The 24098-nt window shown below is 45.9% G+C and overlaps 1 protein-coding gene across 1 annotated transcript in view; it reads right to left on the bottom strand.

Annotated features, from left to right (window-relative positions):
• Positions 1 to 24098, bottom strand: part of TOP2B (DNA topoisomerase II beta) — a 777593-nt gene that overhangs the window by 339606 nt on the left and 413889 nt on the right. The window contains 3 exon segments of the mRNA XM_029589448.1: positions 6874 to 6983; positions 14643 to 14748; positions 14833 to 14943. Of these exon segments, the coding sequence (XP_029445308.1) occupies positions 6874 to 6983; positions 14643 to 14748; positions 14833 to 14943 (327 nt within the window).

Here is a 24098-nt window from a genome sequence, read left to right as displayed (position 1 = left end):
AAACAATTCCGGAGTTTTGATTTCCTCTTGGAGGTCAGGCTGACTTTGTCTCCTTGGGTGTCGAATCGGACTCCAAGGTATTCCAGCGACTGCGAAGGCTGTAGGGATCTCTTGTTTGTGTTGACTACCCATCCTAGGCTTTCCAGAAGAGATATAACTCTGTTGGTTGCCCGGTGGCTCTCCTCCAGTGACTTTGCCCTGATCAGCCAATCGTCTAGGTAGGGATGGACGAGAATTCCTTCCTTCCTGACTGACGCCGCCACCACTACTATTACCTTGGTAAAGGTCCGTGGCGCGGTGGCTAACCCGAAGGATAGAGCCCGGAACTGAAAGTGTTGTCCCAGAACTTTGAAGCGTAAGTAGCGCTGATGATCTCGATGGATTGGGATATGGAAGTAAGCTTCTGACAGATCCATGGATGTGAGATACTCCCCTGGTTGTATTGCACTTCGGACTGACCGCAGAGTTTCCATGCGAAATCCTGGGACCCTTAAGTGCCGGTTGACTGACTTGAGGTCCAGGATGGGTCTCTGAAGGTGCCCCCCTTCTTGGGCACGATGAAATAAATGGAGTAATGCCCAGAATTTATCTCCCATGCAGGCACTGGGATTATGGATTTTAGGGACAGGAGCCTTCCCAAGGTAGCTTCCAGCGCCGCCCTCTTGAGGGGCGGACAAGGAGATTCCACAAACTTGTCCGGAAGGGAGATGAAGGAAGTCCAGGTAATACCCTTCCCGGACAATGGCGAGGACCCACTGGTCCGAAGTAATCTTGAGCCACCTGCGGTAGAACAGGGTTAGCCTGCCCCCTATGGCTTCTTCCCCCCAGACGGGTCGGCTGATTCTCATTGTGGGGTGCGGCCGGGACCCGAACCCGAGCCGGTTCCCTGCTTGTTGCGCCTGGTCCGAAAGAACTGGTTCCTGGTCTGAGAACGAGGTGCTTGGTAGCGAGTCCTATAAGGACTGAAGCGCTGAGAGCTTCTACCCCTGGATGGCCTAGGAAAAGGGCACAGGTTCCTCCTTGACTTGTCTTCTGGTAGACGGGGTAATGGAGAGGCGCCCCATTTGTTAGCCAGTTTCGCAAGGTCGCTGCCGAACAGGAGGGATCCCTTAAAGGGCATTCTTGTAAGGCGCGTCTTGGAGGAGTCGGCTGACCAATCTCGTAGCCAGATCTGTCTCCTGGCTGCCACTGAGGATGACACTCCCTTGGCTGCCGTACGGACTAGGTCGGAGGCTGCGTCAGTGAGGAACGAGAGGGCTGACTCCATTTCTTCTCCCGGGGTGTTGTTCCTGGCTTGTGATAAACAGGAACGCGTCACCACGGTCCAGCAGGTCGCAATTCGTAGGGACATGGCTGCCACCTCAAAGGAAAATTAGTTCTTACCTGATAATTTTCGTTCCTGTAGTACCACGGATCAGTCCAGACACCTGGGTTGTGACTCCGCACCAGCAGATGGAGACAGAGTAAAACTTGACGGGCTCCCTACATATAGTAAGGTACCACCCACAGCCCCTCAGTCGAACGTAATGTCAAAGCAAGACAAATGCCAGACTAACTAACTGTGAAAACCAAAACTGTAGGCTGATTCACCACAGCACCTCTGGCTGGAATCGAAAAACCGCAGAACCAGGAACAAAAAACAACGGCCTGGTCTCAAATGCAAAACATTGCAAAATATTTCAATTGGAGGAAAGAAAACTTAAGTCAAACGAGCAGACTCTCCCTCTATTCATCAGTAAGCAAAACACAGACGGGCGGGAGCCTGGACTGATCCGTGGTACTACAGGAACGAAAATTATCAGGTAAGAACTAATTTTCCTTTCCCTGTACGTACCCGGATCAGTCCAGACACCTGTGATGTACCAGAGCTAATTACCTAGGGTGGGAAGCAGAGAGTCCCGCTCGGAGAACACTCGCTCCAAACCCTTGAGACTCAGCTGCCTGGACATCAAGCCTGTAATGCTTAGTAAAAGTGTGCAACGACTTCCACGTGGCTGCTCTACAGATCTCCTGCGTGGACACCTGAGAAACCTCAGCCCAGGACGTGGCTTGCGCCCGAGTCGAATGAGCTCGAAGCCCTTTAGGCGCCAACTTGCCCTGCAGAAGATACGCCGAACCAATCGTCTCCTTGAGCCAACACTCAATCGTGGCACGCGAAGCAGCGGACCCCCTGCGAACCCCTGAGCAGAGAACAAACAGGTGGTCGGAAACCCGAAAAGGATTCGTAACCTCCAGATAACGAATTAGAATCCTGCGGACATCGAGTTTCCGTAACTCTTTCGACTCCTTGTCCATCGGATCCATGGTCGAAAACCCCGGGAGGTCCACAGACTGATTCAAGTGAAAAGACGACACCACTTTGGGCAAAAAGGACGGAACCGTCCGCAGAGAGACTCCCGCCTCTGAAAACCGCAAAAACGGTTCCCTACAAGACAACGCCTGTAGCTCCGAGACCGGACGAGCTGACGTAATGGCAACGAGAAACACCGTCTTCAAGGTAAGATCCTTCAGCGTTGCTCGCTTTACGGGTTCAAACGGCGCTCCACAAAGCGCCGAAAGCACGCAATTTAAATTCCAGGACGGCGAGCCGAGACCGCTGACACCATAGCCCTGGCTGAAGTTCGTAGCAAATCGTGCATGGCGTCTGTACGCTATCACTGCCTCCAAGCGATCCGCTTGTGAGGCTTCCCCATCTGAGAGACCAGCATTCGCTTGTAAGTTCTGGGCCCAGCGAAGGCCCGCCCGCAATGCAAAATTGCTGCAGATAGCCGCTCTGACGCCCAGGGCGGATACCTCGAAAACCTTTTTGAGTTGAACCTCCAGCTTCCGATCCTGGATGTCCCTGAGCGCCGTGGCGCCCATGACAGGGATGGTAGACCTCTTGGTTACTGCCGACACCGCCGCATCCACTCGCGGGAGGCGCAGCAATTCCAAAACGTCCTCAGGCAGCAGATACAACTTATCCATGGCCTTGCTCACTTTAAGGCCCAATTCCGGGGTATCCCATTCCCGGAAAAGGATGTCTGAGGCCGAAAAATGAAACGGGAATGCCACCGTAGGTCCCGCGAGACCGAGGAGTACCGGGTCCATATTAGCACCCTGACGGGCTTCCACCGGCGAAGCCTCCACTCCGAGCCCCTCAAGGATCGCTGGGATAAGCGAGGAAAGCTCCTCCCGCTTAAAAAGGCGCACGACTTTGGGGTCATCCCCATCCCCCGCCATCGTTCCTTTGGCCGCACCCGGCTGCACAGGACCCGGATCATCGGGCCCCTCAGGCCCTCCTGTGGTCCCCGAGGTCAAATGCTCCTCCTCCGAAGTAGTAGATTCTGTCGTCGAGTCCCGAGGTATACCCATCGTCGGCCTCTTCTCCTTGGACGGCCCAGCCGACTTCCTGGGCCGACCCGACCTCTTCCGGGGGTGAGAGCGTCCCTCTCTGCCCCCTGTGCCTTTCCCAGGCTTGTGCTTCGATTTTCTAAACTTTGCCAATTTTTTTAATAAAAAGGAAAAATCCTCCGAAAAAGATTCCTCCGATCCCGAGGCTCCCTCCCCGGAGCTCAACTGACCTGCTTCTGCGCCCCCCCGGGGCTCCCCCCCCGGCGGCCCGAGGCTGAGGAGAAAGTGGCGGTGGCAAGCCGCCATGTTCCACCACCCTCCTCGTGGCCCGGACCGAGCTTAAAATGGCCACCGTTCCCGCGCTAAGTGGGAACGGATCAGGGCCCCCGAGATCAGCAGGCAGAGCGCGCGGCGGTGAACGGGATGACCGGCGACGGCCCTTCACCCCCGCGAGACAGGACGAACACATTCCGTTGCGGGACACGCGCACGCGCGGCAGGCCAACCCGACCGGCATCGTGGGCCCGAAGCAAAACCAAATTTCACCGCGTCTAACTCACAGAAAAAACACCTTCCCCCCACGAAGCGCCGCCGGCGAGAGAAAGAGAGAGAGAGACGGCACGTAAAAACAAAAGCTTCAAAACCTTTTTTTTTTTTTTTTTATACTTAGCCGCTGGCCCAGGTGCTGAAGATTTTCGCTCCACCGGGGGTGAGTGAACCGGGCTCCCCTGTGTCACCCCCTACGCTGCTGCCAGGCATGGCCGGGTCCTCGACCCCAGCAGCGGCCTCGACCAGGGGGGGATGATCCCCTCAGGACCTGCTTACCCCCCTGGGAGGTACCTCCGTCGGGAGCTGTGCACTAAAGCAAAAAATTCTTCCTTTTTTTTTTTTTTTTTTTAAAGAATACTATCATCTACCAACGACCTATTCCCTACCTCTAATTTTATTATTTTATTTTATTTTTTTTTTACAATCCCTGACTGACTAAATCCCCAGGGATCCCAGAGCCTGTGGGTGGACCTGCCCCATCTGCTGGAGACGGAGAAAGACTGAGGGGCTGTGGGTGGTACCTTACTATATGTAGGGAGCCCGTCAAGTTTTACTCTGTCTCCATCTGCTGGTGCGGAGTCACAACCCAGGTGTCTGGACTGATCCGGGTACGTACAGGGAAAGGCTTGTTTCAGAATGGTGTCCATGCGCCGGTCATGTGCATCCTTGAGGGCCGCCGCCCCCCCACCGGAATGGTGGTGCGCTTCACAATTGCACAAACTATGGCGTCTACCTTGGGGCACACCAGCAGCTCCTTGGTTGCCGGGTCCAGGGGGTACATGCTAGACAAGGCCCGACCCCCCCTTGAATGAGGCCTCCGGCGCATTCCATTCCAGATCGATTAGCTGCTGTGCTGCTTGTAGGAGGGGAAAATGGTGAACCGTTTGACGCAGGCCCTCTAGCAGGAGGTTCATTCTAGGCTCCCCTGGAGTGCCTTAGCCCGGGATAGCCAGCTGCGACAGGCATTGAGAGACCAGGTCTGGGAGATCCTCTTTAAGAAAGAAGAGTCTCATGGTTCGATACGGCTCTATCCCCGAGGGAAGTTCTCCCTCCTCGGGGAGCTCGCCTTCTTCCTCAGAGCAATCTTATCCAATACCTCCGCAATTAATCTATCTTGCTCGAACCGAGCTCATTATGACTTTTGAGTTTAAGTTACTGCCCTGCTCGGGCCTTCTTTACTCTATTTACTTCCAAGCTGTAAAGCCTCCAAGTTTATAGTCCTTGTTCAATGTAACTTTTTTGCTCTCTTTTTGATTATAATTTACTGTTCAATTTTTTGTTACAAGTTTCTCTATTCCCTGTTCGATGTAAACCGATCTGATATGGTATTCAACCATGAAGCTCGGTATAGAAAAATGTGAAATAAATAAGTAAATAAAATCTGAATCCCCATAAGTGGGGCTTCCGGGTGGCTGGCCATGCCTAGGCCTTGAGGGTCCGGGGCAGGGTCATCCGGTACGTAGGGGTCCGTTTGGGGATCAGACTGCATCTTGACAAAGGCGTGAATCCCCTTGAATAAGTCCACCCAGGAGAGCGAAGCAGGTTCTAGCCTTAGGGGCACCAGGTCACTAGGGATCCCTGGCTGCTCACCGCGGCCTGCTAGGTCCGGGGTATTCCCTGAGGAACTAGCAATTACGCTGGGCTGGGACCGGCCCTGGCCTGGAACTCCCAAGGCCTCCTCACATTGGGCACATAGGGAGTCTGCTTCCTCGCTCTGTGTGGCTCTGAGGTGGCATGCTGAGCAGAGGCTTAGAGCTTTTATGCCTGATTCTGGAGGTGCCGGCTCTGCGGACGCATTGGCTCTCCTACGCTCCATCGCGTCTGATATCTCTATGCGCCGATGCGCTCCCAGCCGAAGTATGCGCCTTGTAATATGCCCGAAAGATGTGCGCCTACTAATGGGCGCCTATGAACGGGCGCCTATCAACGTGCGCTTATCAGCGTGCGCCTTTGAACGTGCGCCTGTCAACATGCGCTTATCAGCGTGCGCCTATCAGCGTGCGCCTATCAGCGTGCGCCCATCAACGTGCGCCCATCAACGTGCGCCCATCAACGTGCGCCTATCCACGTGCACTTAGCAACGGGCGCCTATCCGCGTGTGCTTAGCAACGTGCGCTTAGTAATGTGCGCCTATCAATGTGCGCTTAGTCTGTCTTAGCGCTAGAGCGAGGCGGCAAACCAGGGCAGATGGCGACGGCGAGCAGGCAGGCAAAGGCGACCTCCTTGGCGGGCAGCCACGCAGGCAGACCCCGCTAATCCTCGCTTCCTCTGAGACCAGCAAGTAAAGATGTACGCCTTACCTGATCTTCGGCGCTTCCCGGCTGCGACCCGGGCGGTCTCCAGCTGCGGAGGAGAGGGTGATTACCATCACCGCCACACTCGAGGAAGTGCACCCGCTGCCTCTAGACCGCGCCCAAACTCGTCTCGCTCGGGGGCCAAGTCCTCACCGCGAACGGATCGGGACCGAGGCTGCCTCTATGCCGCGCCCGAGCCCTTCTCACTCGGGGGCTAGGTCCCTGCCGCGAGTCGGCCACCGGACCGAGGCTCGTACCTCCGAGGGACCACGGAAATCACCTCAGGAAACTCAACTGGGGGAGGGACCCGAGGGTATCACTGCAGGAGTGCGGGGCTCGTCTTCAGGTAGGATTCTTCTATGAATTTAGTCGTTAGAATTTGGAAAAACGCTCAGCGAGCATGAGGTAGCTCCAAACTGCTTTGGAGACGAAAATTACTGAGTTGCTGCACTTCCTGCAGGGGTATATGTACCACGTGCTGACGTCAGATCCGTCTCCAACTGCTAGCACGAGCACACTATACCCATTAGTTCTGAGTCCATCTGCTACACGCTAGGAAATATAAATTTATATTTTGATCATTTATTCTTATTATTTTGTAAATATTTGCTGCTGCTATATCTGCTTTGAGCTAATACTATAATAGCTGAATATAAATATAAAGAAAGAAAGAAAAACAAGTTTTCACTAATTCTTACCAGGGTAATAGCAGCATCATCTTCTGGGCCAGCATATCGAAATATGATACGATGTCGGTCCATGTCAGCAAAATACTCTTTTGCTTCTTTAGCCGTGCTCGTACCCAAACCTAAACAATGCATAGAAAACAAGAATGCAAAAACTTTGTCATTCAGACATCTATTTTTTTGTGTTCATACATTTTTAATAATTTCACAAGAATTATTTTATACAATTTCCATTCAGTGAACAAAACCAACTTGAGAGGATATTACTACCATATTTTACCACATATTATATCTAATAATATAACAAAAAGGATTGCAATTATAGCATGTAAGCTACATAATGATCTACAGGTTTACAGATTTCTTGAAATTCTATTATATTTCTCAGTTGAAACAGCTTCATACTTGTATGTCAAACATACAATATTCCACTAAGGATATACCACTAGAAAGGAACTACTATTCCAGTTATTAAGGATGATATAAGGTCAAGTATAGATAGCTCCAATATTTTATTTTTTTTAAATAAGGTTTGCCATACTAGGTCAGACCAAAGGTCCATCAATTCCATTATCTTGTTTCCAACAGTGACCAATCCAGGTCACAAGTACCTGGCAGGATCCCAAAAATCGATAGATTACATGCTGTTTAACCCAGAGTTAAGCAGTGGATTTCCCCAAGTCCACCTTAATAATGGTTTATGTTTTTTGCTTCGAGTAACTTGTCTAAACCTTTTTAAAACCCAGCCACATTAACATCTTTCACCACATTTTACATCTTTTGTGCTTCATGCCCCCAGTGATTAAGAAGAGCCTTCTCTATGAGAGTGAACCTTCAGAGCTCTTTTAGCACCAGCGCTTATTAATTACTCTTGCAGTAAACAATTCTATTCCTTCCTCTAGATCTGAGCAGACCCTTTCAAATATGCCTGAATCTTGCCAAAGCCAAACTGCAGTGTGCCTACTCCATAGAACCACTTTAGCAGTCAGTGGGTCTCAGAGCCAAAAAAAATCCTTTTTTTCTTTTAGCCTTCAAATTAATTCTACAGCCATTCTATTCTATATCATTTTAAAAGTTTTGATGTCATTTTAAAACTTTTGATGGAATGATAATGCCACACTGGGGGCTCTTATGAACAATAATGTATTCTTGGATGAGAAAGAATGCTAGAAAATCTAATACACAAACACAAATGCTTTCCCATTAACTGAAAGCCTGTTATTTTGAAGGGCTCCTCCTCCTTCCACAGTATTATGCGCTCATTAAGTAGAATTATCTCCTGTTTTGGGATTACAGCTTGCAAGAAAATTGGAGCACCCTCCATTATGCCTCTAGAGTCCATTTGTTCATTGTGGAGCTGTCTATTCAAAACTCTTTCTGGAGATATCAAGTTATTTTTTCCTGTTGGGTATACATCAGGGCTTCCTGGTCGCCGCATCTCAAAAAAGATATTGATGCACTGGAGAAGATACAGAGAAGGGCAACCAAAATGAAAAAGGGGATAGAATGGCTCCCCTATGAGGAAAGGCTTAAAAGGTTAGGGCTGTTCAAACTTGGAGAAGAGACAACTGAGGGGGGATATGATGGAGGTCTATAAAATTATGAAAGGACTAGAATAGGTAAATGTGAATTGGTTATTTACTGTTTCAAATAATACAAGGCCTAGGGGGCACTCCATGAAATTAGCAAGTAGCACATTTAAACAAATTGAAGAAAATTCTCTCTCATTCAGTGCATAACTAAGCACTGGAATTCATTACCAGAGCATGTGGTTAAGGCAGTTAGCTCATCCAGGTTTAAAAAAGGTTTGGATGACGTTTACCTGGGGAGCTAAAATGGCCGCGCTGGTGAGACATGCTTGAGGCTGGCTCCATCAGGTCCTTTTTGATTCCCCTCAATATGCCTCAATCTGGCAGGAAGCAGAGGGCCAGGGAGCGTGAATCTTCCATTTCTTCTCCTAAATTGGGCCCAATGGACCCTCATATGCGGCAAGGATCGGCTTCGGGAGTCGGTTTGCTGGAAAGTGTTCAGGAGGAAGCAGTATCCAACACTTTCCCTGAACATTCCACTTCTTTGTCCCCGGAGGAACGGACTGCCCCAGCTAACCCTGCCGAGGTCAGATCACGGGGCCTGACACATGTGACCGCGTCCCACGGAGATGATGACGACGCCGAAACCCATATAGTATTGGTGAGCCCTGTGGGTCCCGCCTCAGGGTCTATTGATAATCTAGGCGATGCCGAGGATATGGTTGGAAGTGCTGCTCAGCTGCAATATTGAGAAGAGGCTTCAGAAATTCCAGTTTTCCAGATGGCTGAGCTGGTGAGACCCACACTTATCACCTTAGATATTATTTGAGATATGATTCAATCTCTTAATATTAATATTACCCAGCAGTTCAAACCTTTGCTAGTTCCTTGAGAATTTTGGATACTCGCATGAAAAAAGCTGAAAATGAGATTTTATGTAATCAAAAGCTTGTGTTATTCTTATAAAGGACCTTAGTGAATTAAAAGATACTCAATACACTATGTTAAAAGAGAATACTGGGATTATCATCAAGATGGAACTATTAGAAAATCAAGCACGTGCTATGAACCTTCGCCTTATCAATTTTCTGGAAAACCCTCTAATTTCTCCCAGAGATATGTGGAAGAGATATATGATGGAGGTTCTTAAAATATCTGAGCAAACTCCCCTCTTGTTTCAAAGGTTTATTATATTCCACCTTTTAAAAAAGGCAGTGAAGATCAATGTGGCTCCCAATTGGATGTTACAAATATTTTAGAAACCTCACAGAGGGATTCAATTACTCCAGCTACACTTATCGTCTCTTTTCTCCTTGAATCTCATAGAAAATGCGTTTTCAAAATGTTTTTCGTCAACGTTCAGAGAATTTTCTTGATCTGAAAGTGCGTATCTTTTCTGACTTGGCCAGACAGACAAAGAAAGAGAAAGCAATTTTTGTTAATAAAACCTAGGGTATTAGAAATGGGAGCATCTTTTTTCCTTAAGTGTCCTTGTAAATGTGTAGTTAAGTATCAGAGTGCCTCATTTTTTTTGCCTTCACAAATTTCTTCTTTCTTGTGTGACAAATTTTCACCTGTTATATGCTCTTCTCCTATTACTTAACTTATAGCAGGCTTCAGGATTTTGTTCATAATATATGGTCCGCGTTTTTCACCAATTTATTTCCTCTTAAGTGTTTTGAGGTTGTGAGATTGGATCCTTGTATTAAGGACTTTAACATAAGAGCTTTTAGTTTATTTCCTTAGAGATTTCTGTTTATATATATATATTTTCTTTTGAGTCTTTTGATTGCTATTTAAGTGATTTCTTAAATTGTACTTGAAATGCATATAAATAATAAAAAAAAATTTAAAAAAAAATTAAAAAAAAAAAAGGTTTGGACGCCTTCCTGAAAGAGAAGTCCATAAACTGCTATTAGTCAAGTTGACTTAAGAAATAGCCACTGCTATTACTGGCATTATTAGTATGGGATCTATTTAATATTTGGGTACTTGTCAGGTACTTGTACCTGGATTGGCCACTGTGAAACAGGACTTGATGGACCCTTGGTCTGACCCAGTATGGCAACTTATATTCTTATTCTCAAATCTGCTATGTTTTCAGGATATTCGCAATCAATTAAGCAAGAAAAATCTGTATATACTGAGTTCCCCTATGTACGCAAATTTATTTCATGTACATTCACTGCAGACATCCTGAAAATTCGATTGGCTGTGGGGTCACAAGGACAGTTTTGGGAAGCCCTGGTCAATGTCTACGAGGAGAAAAAAAAATTAGTAACTCCAGAAAGAGTTCTTTTCCCAGAGATCAACTCTGATCTCAACAGGTGATTATAACATAGTGCTACAAAGCCCATGTGGATGAAATCAATACAATCATACCAAATGACTATAAGAAAATGCTGTTTTAATTCTCAGTGTCTATAACTTAAAGAAATACTTACACTAGATGTTGAATTTTCATTCTATTTTCAAGGAGTTAAAAATACCAGGTCATCGGTGCAGAAGTAGATTTAACTACATTTCTTGAAACATCAATTGAGGAACAAGTTGAATATCGAGGGATGCTCTTGGTATCATTTGTTTTATCAATAGATAGAGATTCAGTGTTGAATTTGTTTTTCCAAAATAGAAGTAAAATGTATTTGGGGGAAAAAATGTGGATATTCCCAGATGTTACCGTGCTACCCAAATTCGAAGGAGAAAATTTTTGGAAATGTGTCAAGAAGCTAGACAGTTGAGGGCAAATATTTCAGTCAGGTACCCTTGTAAATGCCTTGTATATTTGAATAATATTAAATACCTTGTTTTCGAGCCATCCCAATTGAGATTCTTGTTGGATAACCATGAAATTGGGAGTAACGTGGTCCAACCAACTCAGGATAACTTGGAATAGGGTTATCTCCTTTTTTCTTTTTCCATGTATTTAGTATATGTGTTCTATTTAATTTTGAATCTTATATATTTAATCTGTAAATAACCATTAGTCAAAGGTAAAGTGTAGATAGGTAATGTCTTTAAAATTATTTTTGTATCTTAAAGATATATGTGTAACAATTGATTGAAAATCTGGGAAATATTTCTATAACTTTTCTGTTAAAAAAGCAATAAATATATAATTTTAAAAAATGCCAGGTCATATATGAGTATAGTTTATTTTGCTCTTAAATATGTGGTATCAATTTAATATGCCAGTAGAATAGTAAAAAGTACTTGTATGAAATTACTGCTGAGAATATGCATGTTGACTGTGGGCAAGTCATTTACCCTCCATTGCCTAGGTACGAACTTAGATTGTAAGCCCTCTGGGGATAGGGAAATACCTACAGTACCTGAATGTAAACCGATGTGATATGTCAGATTGAATGTCTGTACATAAAAATAAATAAATAAATAAATAGCTGCATATATGTTACTCAGGATGAGATATCATTAAAGAGAAGCAGACAGGATTTTTAACTTGTGTCATTTATTGCAACTTGCAATGATTACATGTCAGAAATTAATAGCCTTTATAAGCCTACAAGTATCATTGCTCTTTTCTATGCAGTTGGCAGATAAGAATGTGTGCAACAAAGCTTGGAAAGCAAAGTTGCTCACCTGAAACAGGTGTTCTCTGTAAACTGCAGTATAAATCAGCCACATAAGTGGGTGATGTCATACGACGGTGCTGAGATTGGACAGCTCTCTCAGAGCTCAGAAAGACTAAGAAGATCTTTCTGAGCATAGGTGGACCTTCCCATGCAGCCACCTTCACACAAGTCTCCTTAGTCTCTGTAGCAAACTGAACTTCAACTTCAAAGGAAAGAGGTTGGAGTTGTGTGGCTAATTTGTCCTGCTGTCTACGAAGAACACGTTACAAGTCAGTAACATTGCTTTTCTGTGAACAAGCAGGACAAGTATCAGTCACACAAGTGGGGACTCCCAAGCTGAGGGTTTCATGAAAATAATTTTATGTTTTTACTTTACAGGGGAACATGCAACCCATATTATGACAGTGGCTGGAGGAAAGAGAAATTAATAAAATAAAAATGTCATGACATAGCATTTTCTAGGCAATACTGAGCAGTAAAGGTATAGATGGAAGAACAAGTAGAAGTCTTACATAATCTTCTATGGAGGCAAAGTGAAGATGTGCTAAGGAAGCTGCTGTAGCTGTGACTTGATGAGTTTTTTTACACCTTGGAGATGGAGTCTTGACTGATTGTAGTAATAGGAGATGTAATCAGATAAACAAATTGACACTTCTCTTTGTAATCAGACCACAGATTAACTGTCGAAAGCAACAAAGTGTTATGAAGACTTTCTGTAGAAATTTGTTCTTTGTAAATAGAACAAAGCAGCTCTTCTGCAGTCCAGTATATGAAAAGCCTTTTTGTTCTTATTGATGTGAGGGCTTGGCAAAAATGTTTGAAAGATAATGAATTGATTTAAATAAAACTGAGGAACAACTTTTGGTAGAAATTTAAAATGAGTTTTCAAAACTACTCTGTTATGGAAAATGTGAATATAGGGAGAGTATATCAATGCTTGTAGTTCACTAACTTTCTAGGCAGATATAATTCCTATTAAAATTAAAACTTTCTGAGAGTAACATCAATTCTGCTCTCAGCAAAGGTTTAAACGGTTATTTCAAGAGTGGAGCCATAACTACATTTAGTTCCAGGATATAGGAGAAGCCTATTTAGGTTTAAGATTATTTTAAGAGGATTTTCATGAACCTGGCAACTGTAGGCTGATGTGAAATAGTAAGACCACTAAAATTTTCATAGTATGCCAGAGTGTATCCAATCAGGTTAGCAACGGGGCAAATATCAATGGTTCCGGTGTCTGTGTGGGAGCCGGCATCGATGGCTGTAAGTCTTGGAGAGCATCGAGCACTGCCTGGCGGATGAAACCGTCCAGTTCCTCCCTGAAAGCTGGTGTGGATAATGCAGCTACAGGGGGAGGCAGGCTAGACGCTACTGGCACCTCCACAGGATCTTGTGGGGGCTCAGTACCCGGCACTGATATCGGTGGGGATCGCCTTGATTTCTCGGGTGGAGAGGGGGTTAAAGGCTCCTCTACCCGTGTCCTCTTCGCAATCGGCTTGATAGCCATCGAAGCCGATGCGGTGTCGGTGCTGTCACCGGGAGTAGACTCGCCTCAATGACTGTGTCGGTGCTTCTCTCGGTGCTCAGTCCGGTCTTTCTCCGGCACCGAGGAAGACGATACAGATACCCTAGATGGAGTCAGTGACAGGCGGTCACCACTGCCCTTGTACTCCCAGCGAGGTTTCATGACCATTTTTTCGATGCTTCTGCCAGTGACGATTGGGTGGACGTCGATGGAGACAGCTTGATTTTAATCAGGGTCTCCATCTTGTCGAGGCAAGCCAGCCTACCCTTCAGAGTCATCTGGGCACAACTTGGGCAGTGAGAAACGTTGTGTGATGAGCCGAGGCACAGCATACAGACATCATGTGGGTCAGTAATCGACATGGTACGAGGGCACTCCAGACATTTTCTGAAAGCTGTTGCCATGATGGCAGAAGTTGAGGCCCAAAAACAATCGATGGCCTGCGGACACCGAAAAAAGATGGGGCAAGAACCGACCGGAGATGGTGATTCTTTACCCACCGAGCGATGAAAACAATATCTCGATGGCAGACCCCTATGAGGGAACTTTTTAAAAGAAGTAATCTTCAAGATTTTTCCCGTGAGGAAAATTTTGTGAGAGATTTCTCACAGAGCTCCTAACCGCGAGGCAAACTGCATCGTGGAAAAAAAAAAAGAGACTGAAGGGAGACCCCTATGGCTACAGGGATTATGGCATGCTGGGCATGCTCAGTGTGCCAGTCAAAAGTTCTAGAAACTTTGACAGAAAAATTTCTGTGATAGGGCTCCGTCCAGTGATGTCACCCTCATATGAGGACTACCATCCTGCTTGCCCTGGGAGAATAAAGTGTCTGCTTTCCAGGCCTATAGCTTTAGTTCAGAGAGAGCAAAACACATCCTTTTGCAATAGTGGAAGAAAACAGAATAAGAATTCATGCAGCAGCAGCTTGACAGAAATTTCTGTACGTATCTTTCTCGGCGTAACCTGGTTTGTCCATGAAGAAAAATTATTTATCAACACATTCATTACGTATACTATTTACAAGACAAACACATGTCCCTTTGAAATCACTAGTAAGTCTAAAGACAAATCAGTCAGGTTTACTAATAAATTAACCACTGTTTTAATACAATTATAAAGCTTTTAGAAACAAACCTTTGTAGTATTTTATCTTCCATGCTTTATGGCTGTCAGTCTGCTTTTTCCATTCATCAAACTCAGGGATACTATAGAAGGCAAGTTCCTGCTTACTTTTAGATGCCTTAAAGATAACAAATATTTTGTCAAATTTTTGTAAACATTTTAATATATAAAATATATAAAATATCTGAACATAATTCTGTACCTTTACAATAGGGGTGATGAATTCCTCGAGAAAACTGTGTTTTAGAAGAGATGGCCAATTATGATGGAAAAAGTTGATCAACAAGCCTTTTATATGAGAGCCATCCTGATCCTAAATTTGAAAAGAAGCAGATAGCATTGAAATGAGCAATATAAACAAACAAAATACAACTGGCCTCTTGTATTAACTAATAAAAAAGGAACAGGATGTATTAAGGCATCTTTCTCACTGTGGGCCTATGGAGGAAAACTCTTGACAGATCAGACCAAAAAACTATAAACCAGTATAACAGCATCTTAATATTTTTTCAATAAGTTTTGAGTACTTTGCTTTCTTCATCAGGAGGACTAAGAAGCTGTGCAGTTCCACTAAGTTTAAAATAATATAGAATGAACTAAGCATGCAGTTGCATACATATAGCAAATGTTGCTTACCTGTAACAGGTATTCTCACAGGACAGCAGGATGTTAGTCCTCACATATGGGTGACATCACAGGATGGAGCCCAATCACAGAACACTTTTGTCAAAGTTTCTAGAACTTTGACTGGCCCCTACTGGGCATGCCCAGCATGGCACTAACCCTGCAGCCAGCAGGGGTCCCCCTTAAGTCTTGTTTAAAAGCTACAGGTAGTGCCGAAAAATAAAATAAGAAAGCGTTACGAACCCAACACTGCGGGGCGGCAGGCAGGTTTCGTGAGGACTAACATCCTGCTGTCCTGTGAGAACACCTGTTACAGGTAAGCAACATTTGCTTTCTCACAGGACAAGCAGGATGGTAGTCCTCACATATGGCTGAGTACCGAGCTGAGGATGTCCGATAAATGCACCAAATGTACCCAGGTGTGCAAGGCACCAAGACTGGGATAAAAATTTGGCCGAGGGTATCCTGAACCCTAATGGGCAGGCGGAAGGGTGTTGGTACGTCACATTGTAAATAGGTTACGAAGGACAGACTGGCCGAAGAAGGAATCTTGTCTCCCGGCCTTGTCCAAGCAATAATGGGCTGCAAAGGTGTGGAGAGAACTCCAGATGGCAGCCCTGCAAATGTCAGAAAGCGGCACTGATCGTAGGTGTGCTACTGAAGTCGCCATGGCCCTCACAGAGTGTGCTTTAACACGGTCTTGAAATGGAATGCCTGCTTACTGATAGCAAAAGGATATGCAGTCTGCCAACCAGGAGGAGAGAGTCTGCTTACCCACAGGCTGCCCTAACTTGTTAGGATGGAAAGAGACAAACAGTTGAGTGCTTTCCCTGTGGGCAGCTGTACAGTCTAGGTAGAACGCTAGAGCCCGTTTACAGTCAAGGGTATGCAGAGCCTGTTCTCCTGGATTGGAATGGGGCCTGGGAAAAAAGGTAGGTTGTATAATGGATTGATTGAGATGAAAGTCCGAAACTACCTTAGGCAAAAAATTAGGGTGAGTGAGGAGTACTGCCCGGTCCTGCAGAAGTTTAGTGTAAGGCGGATAGGGAACTAGAGCCTGTAATTCACTAACTCTGCAAGCCGAAGTGATTGCCAGAAGGAAAATCACTTTCCATGTCAGATAGCGAAGATCACAGGATTGAAGAGGCTCAAATGGTGATTTCATGAGCCGACCCAAAACCATATTGAGGTCCCAAGAAGGGGCCGGAGGATGCAGTGGAGGCTTGAGGTGAAGCAAGCCCTTCAGAAAACGTGTTACAAGAGGTTGTACTGATATGGGTACATCCCCGACACCTTTATGGAAGGCGGCTACAGCACTGACATGCATTCTGATGGAAGAAGTTTTTAGACTTGACTCTGAGAAGTGCCAGAGATAGTCCAAAATCTTTGTGATAGGACAGGTAAAGGGGTCAAGGGACTGAGAAGAGCACCATGACGTAAACCTGTTCCATTTGTAAGAGTAAGTTTTTCTCGTGGGAGGCTTCCGTGAAGCAATCAGGACACGGGAAACTGGTTCAGAAAGGTTAAGTGGTTGAAGGATTAACCTTTCAACATCCATGCCGTCAGGGACAAGGCTTGAAGAATGGGGTGGCGGAGGCACCCGTTGTTTTGATTGATCAGAAGCTGGTCCTTTCCTAAGGGAATGTGCCTGCGAATGGAGAGATCCTGAAGTACTGGCATGGCTAGTGAGGTGCTATCAGGATCATTGTTCCTTCTCCTAACGTAACTTCACAAGAGTCTTCGAGAGAAGAGGAAGTGAAGGGAATGAATAAAGTAGACCGGATGCCCACAAGAGGGAGAATGCGTCTCTGGGCTGAGAGTGTTTGCTGCAAATGAGAGAGCAGAAGTTCTCTACGTTGCGGTTTTGAGGAGACGCAAAGAGGTCTATCTGAGGATATCCCCATTGTTGGAAGATGGAGTTTGCTACTGAGGGGTTGAGAGACCACTCGTGCGGTTGAAAGATGCGACTCAGCTTGTCTGCCAACACATTGTCCACTCCCGGAAAGAAGGTGGCCCTGAGGTTCATTGAATGGGAGAGAGCTTCCGCCCATATCTGTGCAGCTTCCTGAGTGCCTCCCTGTTTGTTGATGTACCCACATGGCCACCTGATTGTCCGTCTGGATCAGGATAACTTGATTTGAGAGGTGATCCTGAAATGCCCTGAGAGCATATCTGATTGCTCGAAGCTCCAGGAAATTTATTTGGTGTTTGGCTTCCTCTGGAGACCAAGATCCTTGTGTCTGCAGAATGGCCACATGGGCTCCCCAGCCGAGGTTGGAAGCATCGGTGGTGAGAGTTAATTGAGGGTCTGGAGCCTGAAAGGGCAGGCCTTGGAGGAGATTGATCTGATTTTTCCACCAGGCAAGAGACTGACGGAGTGAGTCGGTTACGTGGACAATGGTAGACAGGGGCTGAATGCTTTGAGTCCATTGAGACCTTAGAGTTCACAGCATGACTCTCATGGCCAAACGGGCCATTGGTGTGACCTGAACCGAGGACGCCATGTGTCCCAGGAGGATGAGAAAGTGGCGTGCAGTCGCGGAGTGCTGAGACTGCAGGTGGTGTACAAGAGACACGAGGGTGAGAGCTCGCTGTCAAAGCAGAAAAGCCTTTGCCTGCAAGGTGTCCAAGTCTGCCCCAATGAACGACAAGGTTTGAGATGGGACTAAGTAGGATTTGTCGTAATTGATGAGAAATCCTAATGAAAATAGAGTGTGTAAGGTTAGATTGAGGGACAACAGAGCAGCTTGCTGCGTGGGAATCCCGATTAACCAATCGTCTAGATAGGGCTAGACGTGAACACCTTGAGTCCTGAGGAAGGCTGCAACTACTATGAGGCATTTTGTGAGGACTCGTGGCGCAGACGCTAGGCCAAATGGAAGCACTCTGTACTGATAGTGCTTGGGGCCTATTAGAAACCTCAGGTATTTGCGATGAGATGGAGTTATCGCAATATGAGTGTATGCGTCCTGGAGGTCCAGAGAGCATTTTGGGGATTAGAAAGTACCGGGAGGGAGGAAGTGACGTCATCCTCGGGAAATGGCTGCTTAGAATTTTTCTTCTCCTTCCCTCCAAGCGATAATCGTTATTTTTCCAGTTCCAGCAGTGCTCTTACTTTAATTTTTGCAGATTCCGTACTTTCTAAAGTGGATTTATGGCTGCAAAGAAAAAAGTAGTGGACCTCCAGCAGTTTTCCTATGATTCGGGTGGATCCCGTTTCGCGGCCCTGAGTTCGGCTATGGGGCCTGATGACAAAATGGACGACGACTCCTCCAGTGCGGTCGGGTTCACAGGATACTCTGGGAGAGGCTGCGCCGATTCAAAAGCGAGACCTGCAAGTCTGTTTTCAGGACTTAAAAAATGATATTAAACAGCTGACTGACGAATTTAAAGAAGCTATTTCTACCCTACGCACTGACATTAAAGAATTAGGGCGCCGCGTGGAAAGCACTGAAGCCTGTATGGAAGACCACGAGGCTCGAATTACTTCCTTAAATTCTGAAATAAATTCTTTGAGACAGATGCAAGAAGAAATGACTTTAAAAATGGAAGATATTGAAAATCGCACAAGACGCAACAATTTAAGGATACGGGGCTTACCGGAAGAACTCGCATATGCAAACACGGCGGATGTGGTACAGTTAATTTGCATTGCGATCCTTCAGGCCGCAGCGTCGTTAGACTCTGGAGATGCAGCGGACACCCCGGCCACTATAATGGTGGAGAGGGCGCATAGGGCGCTTGGACCGGCGCCGCGAAATGGTTCGAGAGACATTGTGATATGTCTTCACAGCTATATTATCAAAGAGGCTATCATGAAGGTGGCTCGCAGGCTGGAGGCTTTTGAATGGGAAGGGCACATGCTGTCACTCTATAATGACCTTTCCCCTGCTACTCTAAAACGCCGCAGGGAATTTTTCCCGGTTACTACAGTTCTGCGACAACATCATCATAAGTATAGGTGGTTATACCCCAGCGGTATGGCGTTCACAGTTCATGGCATCACGTCGAGGGTTAAGACAGTGGAGGAAGCCATACCTATCTTACGTGTAGCGGGGCTGGCTATACAGACTGCGTCATCTTCTGAAGCACCCGTGGCCGCGCCACCGAATGTGGATTCCACAAAATGGCAAAGGGCAGGGAAAGGTGGTCATCGCTTGAAGCGGTTGTCTGGGCCGGGAGAAGTGCGGCACCCTGTTCCGGATAACAACCAAAAGGAACCACTTCCTTCATGAAATTTTTTTTTTTTTTTTTTTTAGACTGCAGGAGAAGCTGGTTTTATCATAGTGACTCGTGGTTCTCAGAGGCATACTGCCTTTATACAAGATAAAATGGAGCACAGTTGATCTCTAGGCACAAGGGCTGCCTAAACTTTCTTTTTGATGGGACTGGAAGTTATTCTTGATGTTTCTTTCTGATAAGGTTGACGGGGAGGAGGGGGGAAATGGACGTTACTTCCTTCACCAGAGGTCTGCCAATTGAGGGGGACTTCTGATATGTTTAAATGGTGGGGATGGGGTGGGGGGGTGTTTTGGGGATTTATATACTAGGTATGGTTCGGTATGCATTTGAAAATAAGGTATGTCATATATCTTGGCGTTGGGGCGGTCAGGGGGCGATTAAATTTCATGGCTCCCCTTAGGTTCTTGTCCTTAAATGTGAAAGGCTTAAACTCACCCAAGAAGCGTAAATTGCTGAGTAATGATCTTTCCAGGTTTCACGCTTCTGTAGTTGGCAGTATGTTGGTGGGAATTCTGGAGAAATTGAGGTAAAATTTAGTTTTAGAGACTATGGAAAGTTTTAGAGACTATGGAAAGTACCCATTGATCTGAGGTTATGTTTTGCCAATTTGTGTGAAAATAAGATATTCTTCCTCCCACTGGCAGATTTGGCTTGGGATTGCAAGGTTGGGCCTGTCCTCTGGTGTTTTCCTCAAAAGCCTGTTGCAGGTCCTGTCTGTGCAGGAGGTTGTGGACGGGTAGGCCTGGATTGTCTGGCTTGGGATCGCTGTGTTGGTCTGTTGGATCTACCCCTAGTTGTATGTTGATAGTATCTGTGAGGCCTATAGTAAGAGCGTCGCACATCTCTACGTGGAGGACGACGAGAAGGCTGAGTAGTAGGTTCTTGAGGGGTTTGAGACAGTTGTTTTAGTGTCTCAGTGTGATCCTTAAGTTGTTGTACAGCCTCTTGAATTTTATCTCCGAAGAGATTGTTCCCAAGACAGGGAAGGTCAACAAGTTTATCTTGTACCTCAATCCTGAGGTCAGATGCCTTGAGCCAGGCCCATCGGCGAGCAGTGATCCCAGCTGCTGCTGTTCTGGAAGCAGTTTCAAAATTATCATAAACTGCTCTCACTTCGTGTTTTCCTGCTTCCAGACCTTTTGATATAATTGCTTGAGCAGACTCCTGGAATTGAGTAGGTAAGGTGATGAATTGTTCCATCTCTTTCCAGAGGTTCCTCTGGTGCTGAGTGATATACAGTTGATATGCAAAGATTTTTGTGCTCAGCATGGAACTCTGGTAAACTTTTTTACCCATTGTGTCCAGGAATCTGTGCTCTCTGCCTGGTGGGATGGAGGAATGTGGGCGCACAGGTTTAGATTTCTTCTGCGCTGATTCCACAACGACAGACTGGTGTGTCAATTGCTGTTTGTGGTACCCTGGAGCTGGTTGGACTATGTAGGTGGTTTCCACTCGTTTATTTACTGCAGGTGTGGAAGCTGGAAGTTCCCAGATTCTTTTCTGGAGGTCCAGTAAGACTTCATGTACTGGTATTGCTAGTACCTGCTTGGGTGGATCCACAAACTGTAGTACTTAGAGAGTTTGCGCTCTTGTGTCTTTCTCAGCTGTCAATTTAAATGGAATGGAGTCAGACAGTTTGAATAAATGAGGAGAAGGAAAGATCTTCTGGGGGTGACTTCTTTCTTTGATCAGGAGAAGAAGGGTTAGGCATGAATTCCTCTGAGGAGAATTGAGAGGGTTCATCATCCCAGGAGTCTTCTGAATCTTCTCTGTAAGGTGTTTGAGGTGTTGGTGTTGGTGGGACATGAAGCCCTGAAGGTTCAGGCTGTGGGTCATCGATGAATACATCTGTAGATGTTGTTCTTGGTCTGATAGGTGGCAAATTGCCGATGACATTCTGGTACCTTTGTAAGAGGCGCCGATAAAATGCCTCATCCTGTATTTCTGGAGGTTGATCAGGTGGTGGCAGGGATGCTGTCGTTGTAACCATCGGTGGAATTTGAAACAATAGTGATGTAGACTGTGTTTCTAGCCTCGGTGTGGTGGTTATAAAACCAGTCGAGGATTTCGGAGGCAAAAAAGGTGTTGTCATCGGTGTTATCACCGGCATCGATGTTGGAGGAAAAATCATCGGCATCGATACTGACGGCATCAATATTGATGGTGGAGGTATCGGCATCGATGTTAGAGTCATCGGCATCGATGCTGGAGGGTATCGGCATCGACCCGGAGGTCGGCATCGACGGAATTGTCGGGATTTGCTGCTCTTGTAGAGCTTGTAAAACAGCTTGTCTAATAAGTGTAGACAATTCTGGCTGTGATATAGGTGAAGACACCGATGGTGTACACGGTGACGGTGCTGCGATGTCTATCGATGACGTTGTAGGTACTGGTGATGGCGAAGGCCCAGTCACCGGCGTTTCCTGATTTTTAGGCCGCTTCGGAATCGATTCGTCCTGGGACACCGATGCGGACGATGATGGACGTTGATGTCGATGGCGATGTTTAGTTTTTGGATGCTCTGCCGACTTTGTGGAGAGCACAGACGATGGAGAGGACGGACGATCACCGGATCCATCCGGACGCGGTTTTTTGAGTAAGACCCTCTTTGTTGCTCCAGCCGGAGACGACCTCGGTGGTTTCGAGGGAGAAGGGATTAGCTGAAGAGAAAACCGGTGTTCCATCTTCTCTTGCCTGGCTTTTCTTCCTTTAACAGTCATCTCCGCACATTTGGAGCATGTATTTACATCGTGTTTTTCCCTGAGGCACATTACACACTCCAAATGGGGGTCGGTTATGGACATATTTCTATTGCAGACGGGGCATTTTTTGAAGGCCGTCGATGAACAAGTGTGTGTGTGAGAAAAATTTTCTTCCGAAAATTTGAAAAAAAGAGACAGTACTCACCAGCCGGCGAGGTAGAGACTTTTATGACAGAGAATATCACCAAAATAGCTGACTTTTCAGTCAAAAAGGATTCCCAAATGCTAGGGCTATAGGTCCGCGGTGCAAACGGCAGTGCAGAAAAGTGAAGACTAAACAGAGACACCTGTGGCAGAGAATATCATAGCATGCTGGGCATGCTCAGTGGCCTCACAGGGCCAGTCAAAAGTTTCTAGAAACTTTGACAGAAAGCTTTCCCGCCTGGGCTCCGTTCAGTGACGTCACCCATATGTGAGGACTAGCATCCTGCTTGTTCTGGGATAATGGCATGTATCCTAATTAAGAGCAGAGACATGTAAGGAATCCTGAGCTGGAAGGCATTAGGCCAGCCATTGTGTGTGCTGACTGTGTTGAAGGTGAGAGGGTGGTTGCAGGAATAGGATGCCTGAAGGCAGCCTATCCTGTATGCAGGTCTGAGTGCTGAGGATGTTAGGTAGGCGATACACAGGAACCTTCGGTTTTCAGTTTTCGTTTTATTTTTCCCATTAATTTATCAATGTTTGTTACAAGAACAAAAATTACATTTACCCAAAAAAATTGAGTCTCTTTACCAGTGATTTCTTCCAGTTTTGTTCTTTTTGTAATAAACACTGAAATTCCAGGGAAAATAAAGTAAAATGTAAAAACGAAGGTCCCTAGTAATACACTGATGGAAGGATGAAGAAAAAAGATTGTGCAGAAGTGCGTTTACTGACTTCTGCTCATATGCTCACTTTACTTGCCAGCAATTCCTGGTGTCCCACAGCTTGCTACAGCATTTGCGATTTGTATAGGTACTGCAAGAAGAGGTTTTTACAAATGTTTTGGGGCTATTTTCTCTACAGAATCCTAGAGAGCCTGAGCCAACAATGATTTCAGAAAATATGCAAATGAGGCTGCATGGAGAATGAAGCTTGGGCAGGCATTTTCAATTTCTTGCCCTGAGATCACACTGATCTCATGGCCCGCATCTGCTCAGTAGATTCCACTATTTTTACTTTGTTTTATAGGAGGTAATTTTCAAAGCTATTTATGCGTATAAAACACAGATTTACGCACAAAAATGACTTATTTTATATATATATATAAAATTTATGTATTTATTATACAACGGTTATTATATAACTGCCTAGTGTTTATGTGCGCAAAAGTATCAGGTCAATTTTAAAAGCATTGCTCATGCAAACACACACATGTGTGTATGCACCCCTTGCACAAGCAATGTGCATTTTAAGAATCTGCAAAGTAAGCGTATACATAACCATGTGCACATAAAGAAGGGGGAAGGAAAGGGGCGGGAAATGGGCATTCCGGGGCAGGGGCAAGACTTACATGTGCAAGTCTGCATTTTAAAAAAGTCGACCATGGTACGCAGCAGCTTGTAATCCGCATACTTTACTTCTGGTCATGATGAAAAGCAAATCTGGAGATCTCGAGTTTTAGGGCGTTTAGCATAGCATGAGGGTTTGCGTTTAAGTAGGGGGCTTGCAGGATGAAGAACAAGAGGAGTCTTGAAGACCTCGATATGAACTGGGCAAACTGATGGACTACTTGAAAAAGGAAAATTGGTTCTTACCTGCTAATTTTCTTGTCTGTAATACCACAGATCAGTCCAGACAAGTGGGTTTTACACAGCAGATGGAGTCAGAAAACAAAACATTGAGGCACTGCTACATAACT

The sequence above is a fragment of the Rhinatrema bivittatum genome, chromosome 2 (assembly GCF_901001135.1).
Source record: "Rhinatrema bivittatum chromosome 2, aRhiBiv1.1, whole genome shotgun sequence".
NCBI classification, from domain to species: domain Eukaryota; kingdom Metazoa; phylum Chordata; class Amphibia; order Gymnophiona; family Rhinatrematidae; genus Rhinatrema; species Rhinatrema bivittatum.
The sequence above is the reverse complement of the archived record's forward strand: the minus strand, read 5'-3'. Positions and strand labels throughout refer to the sequence as shown.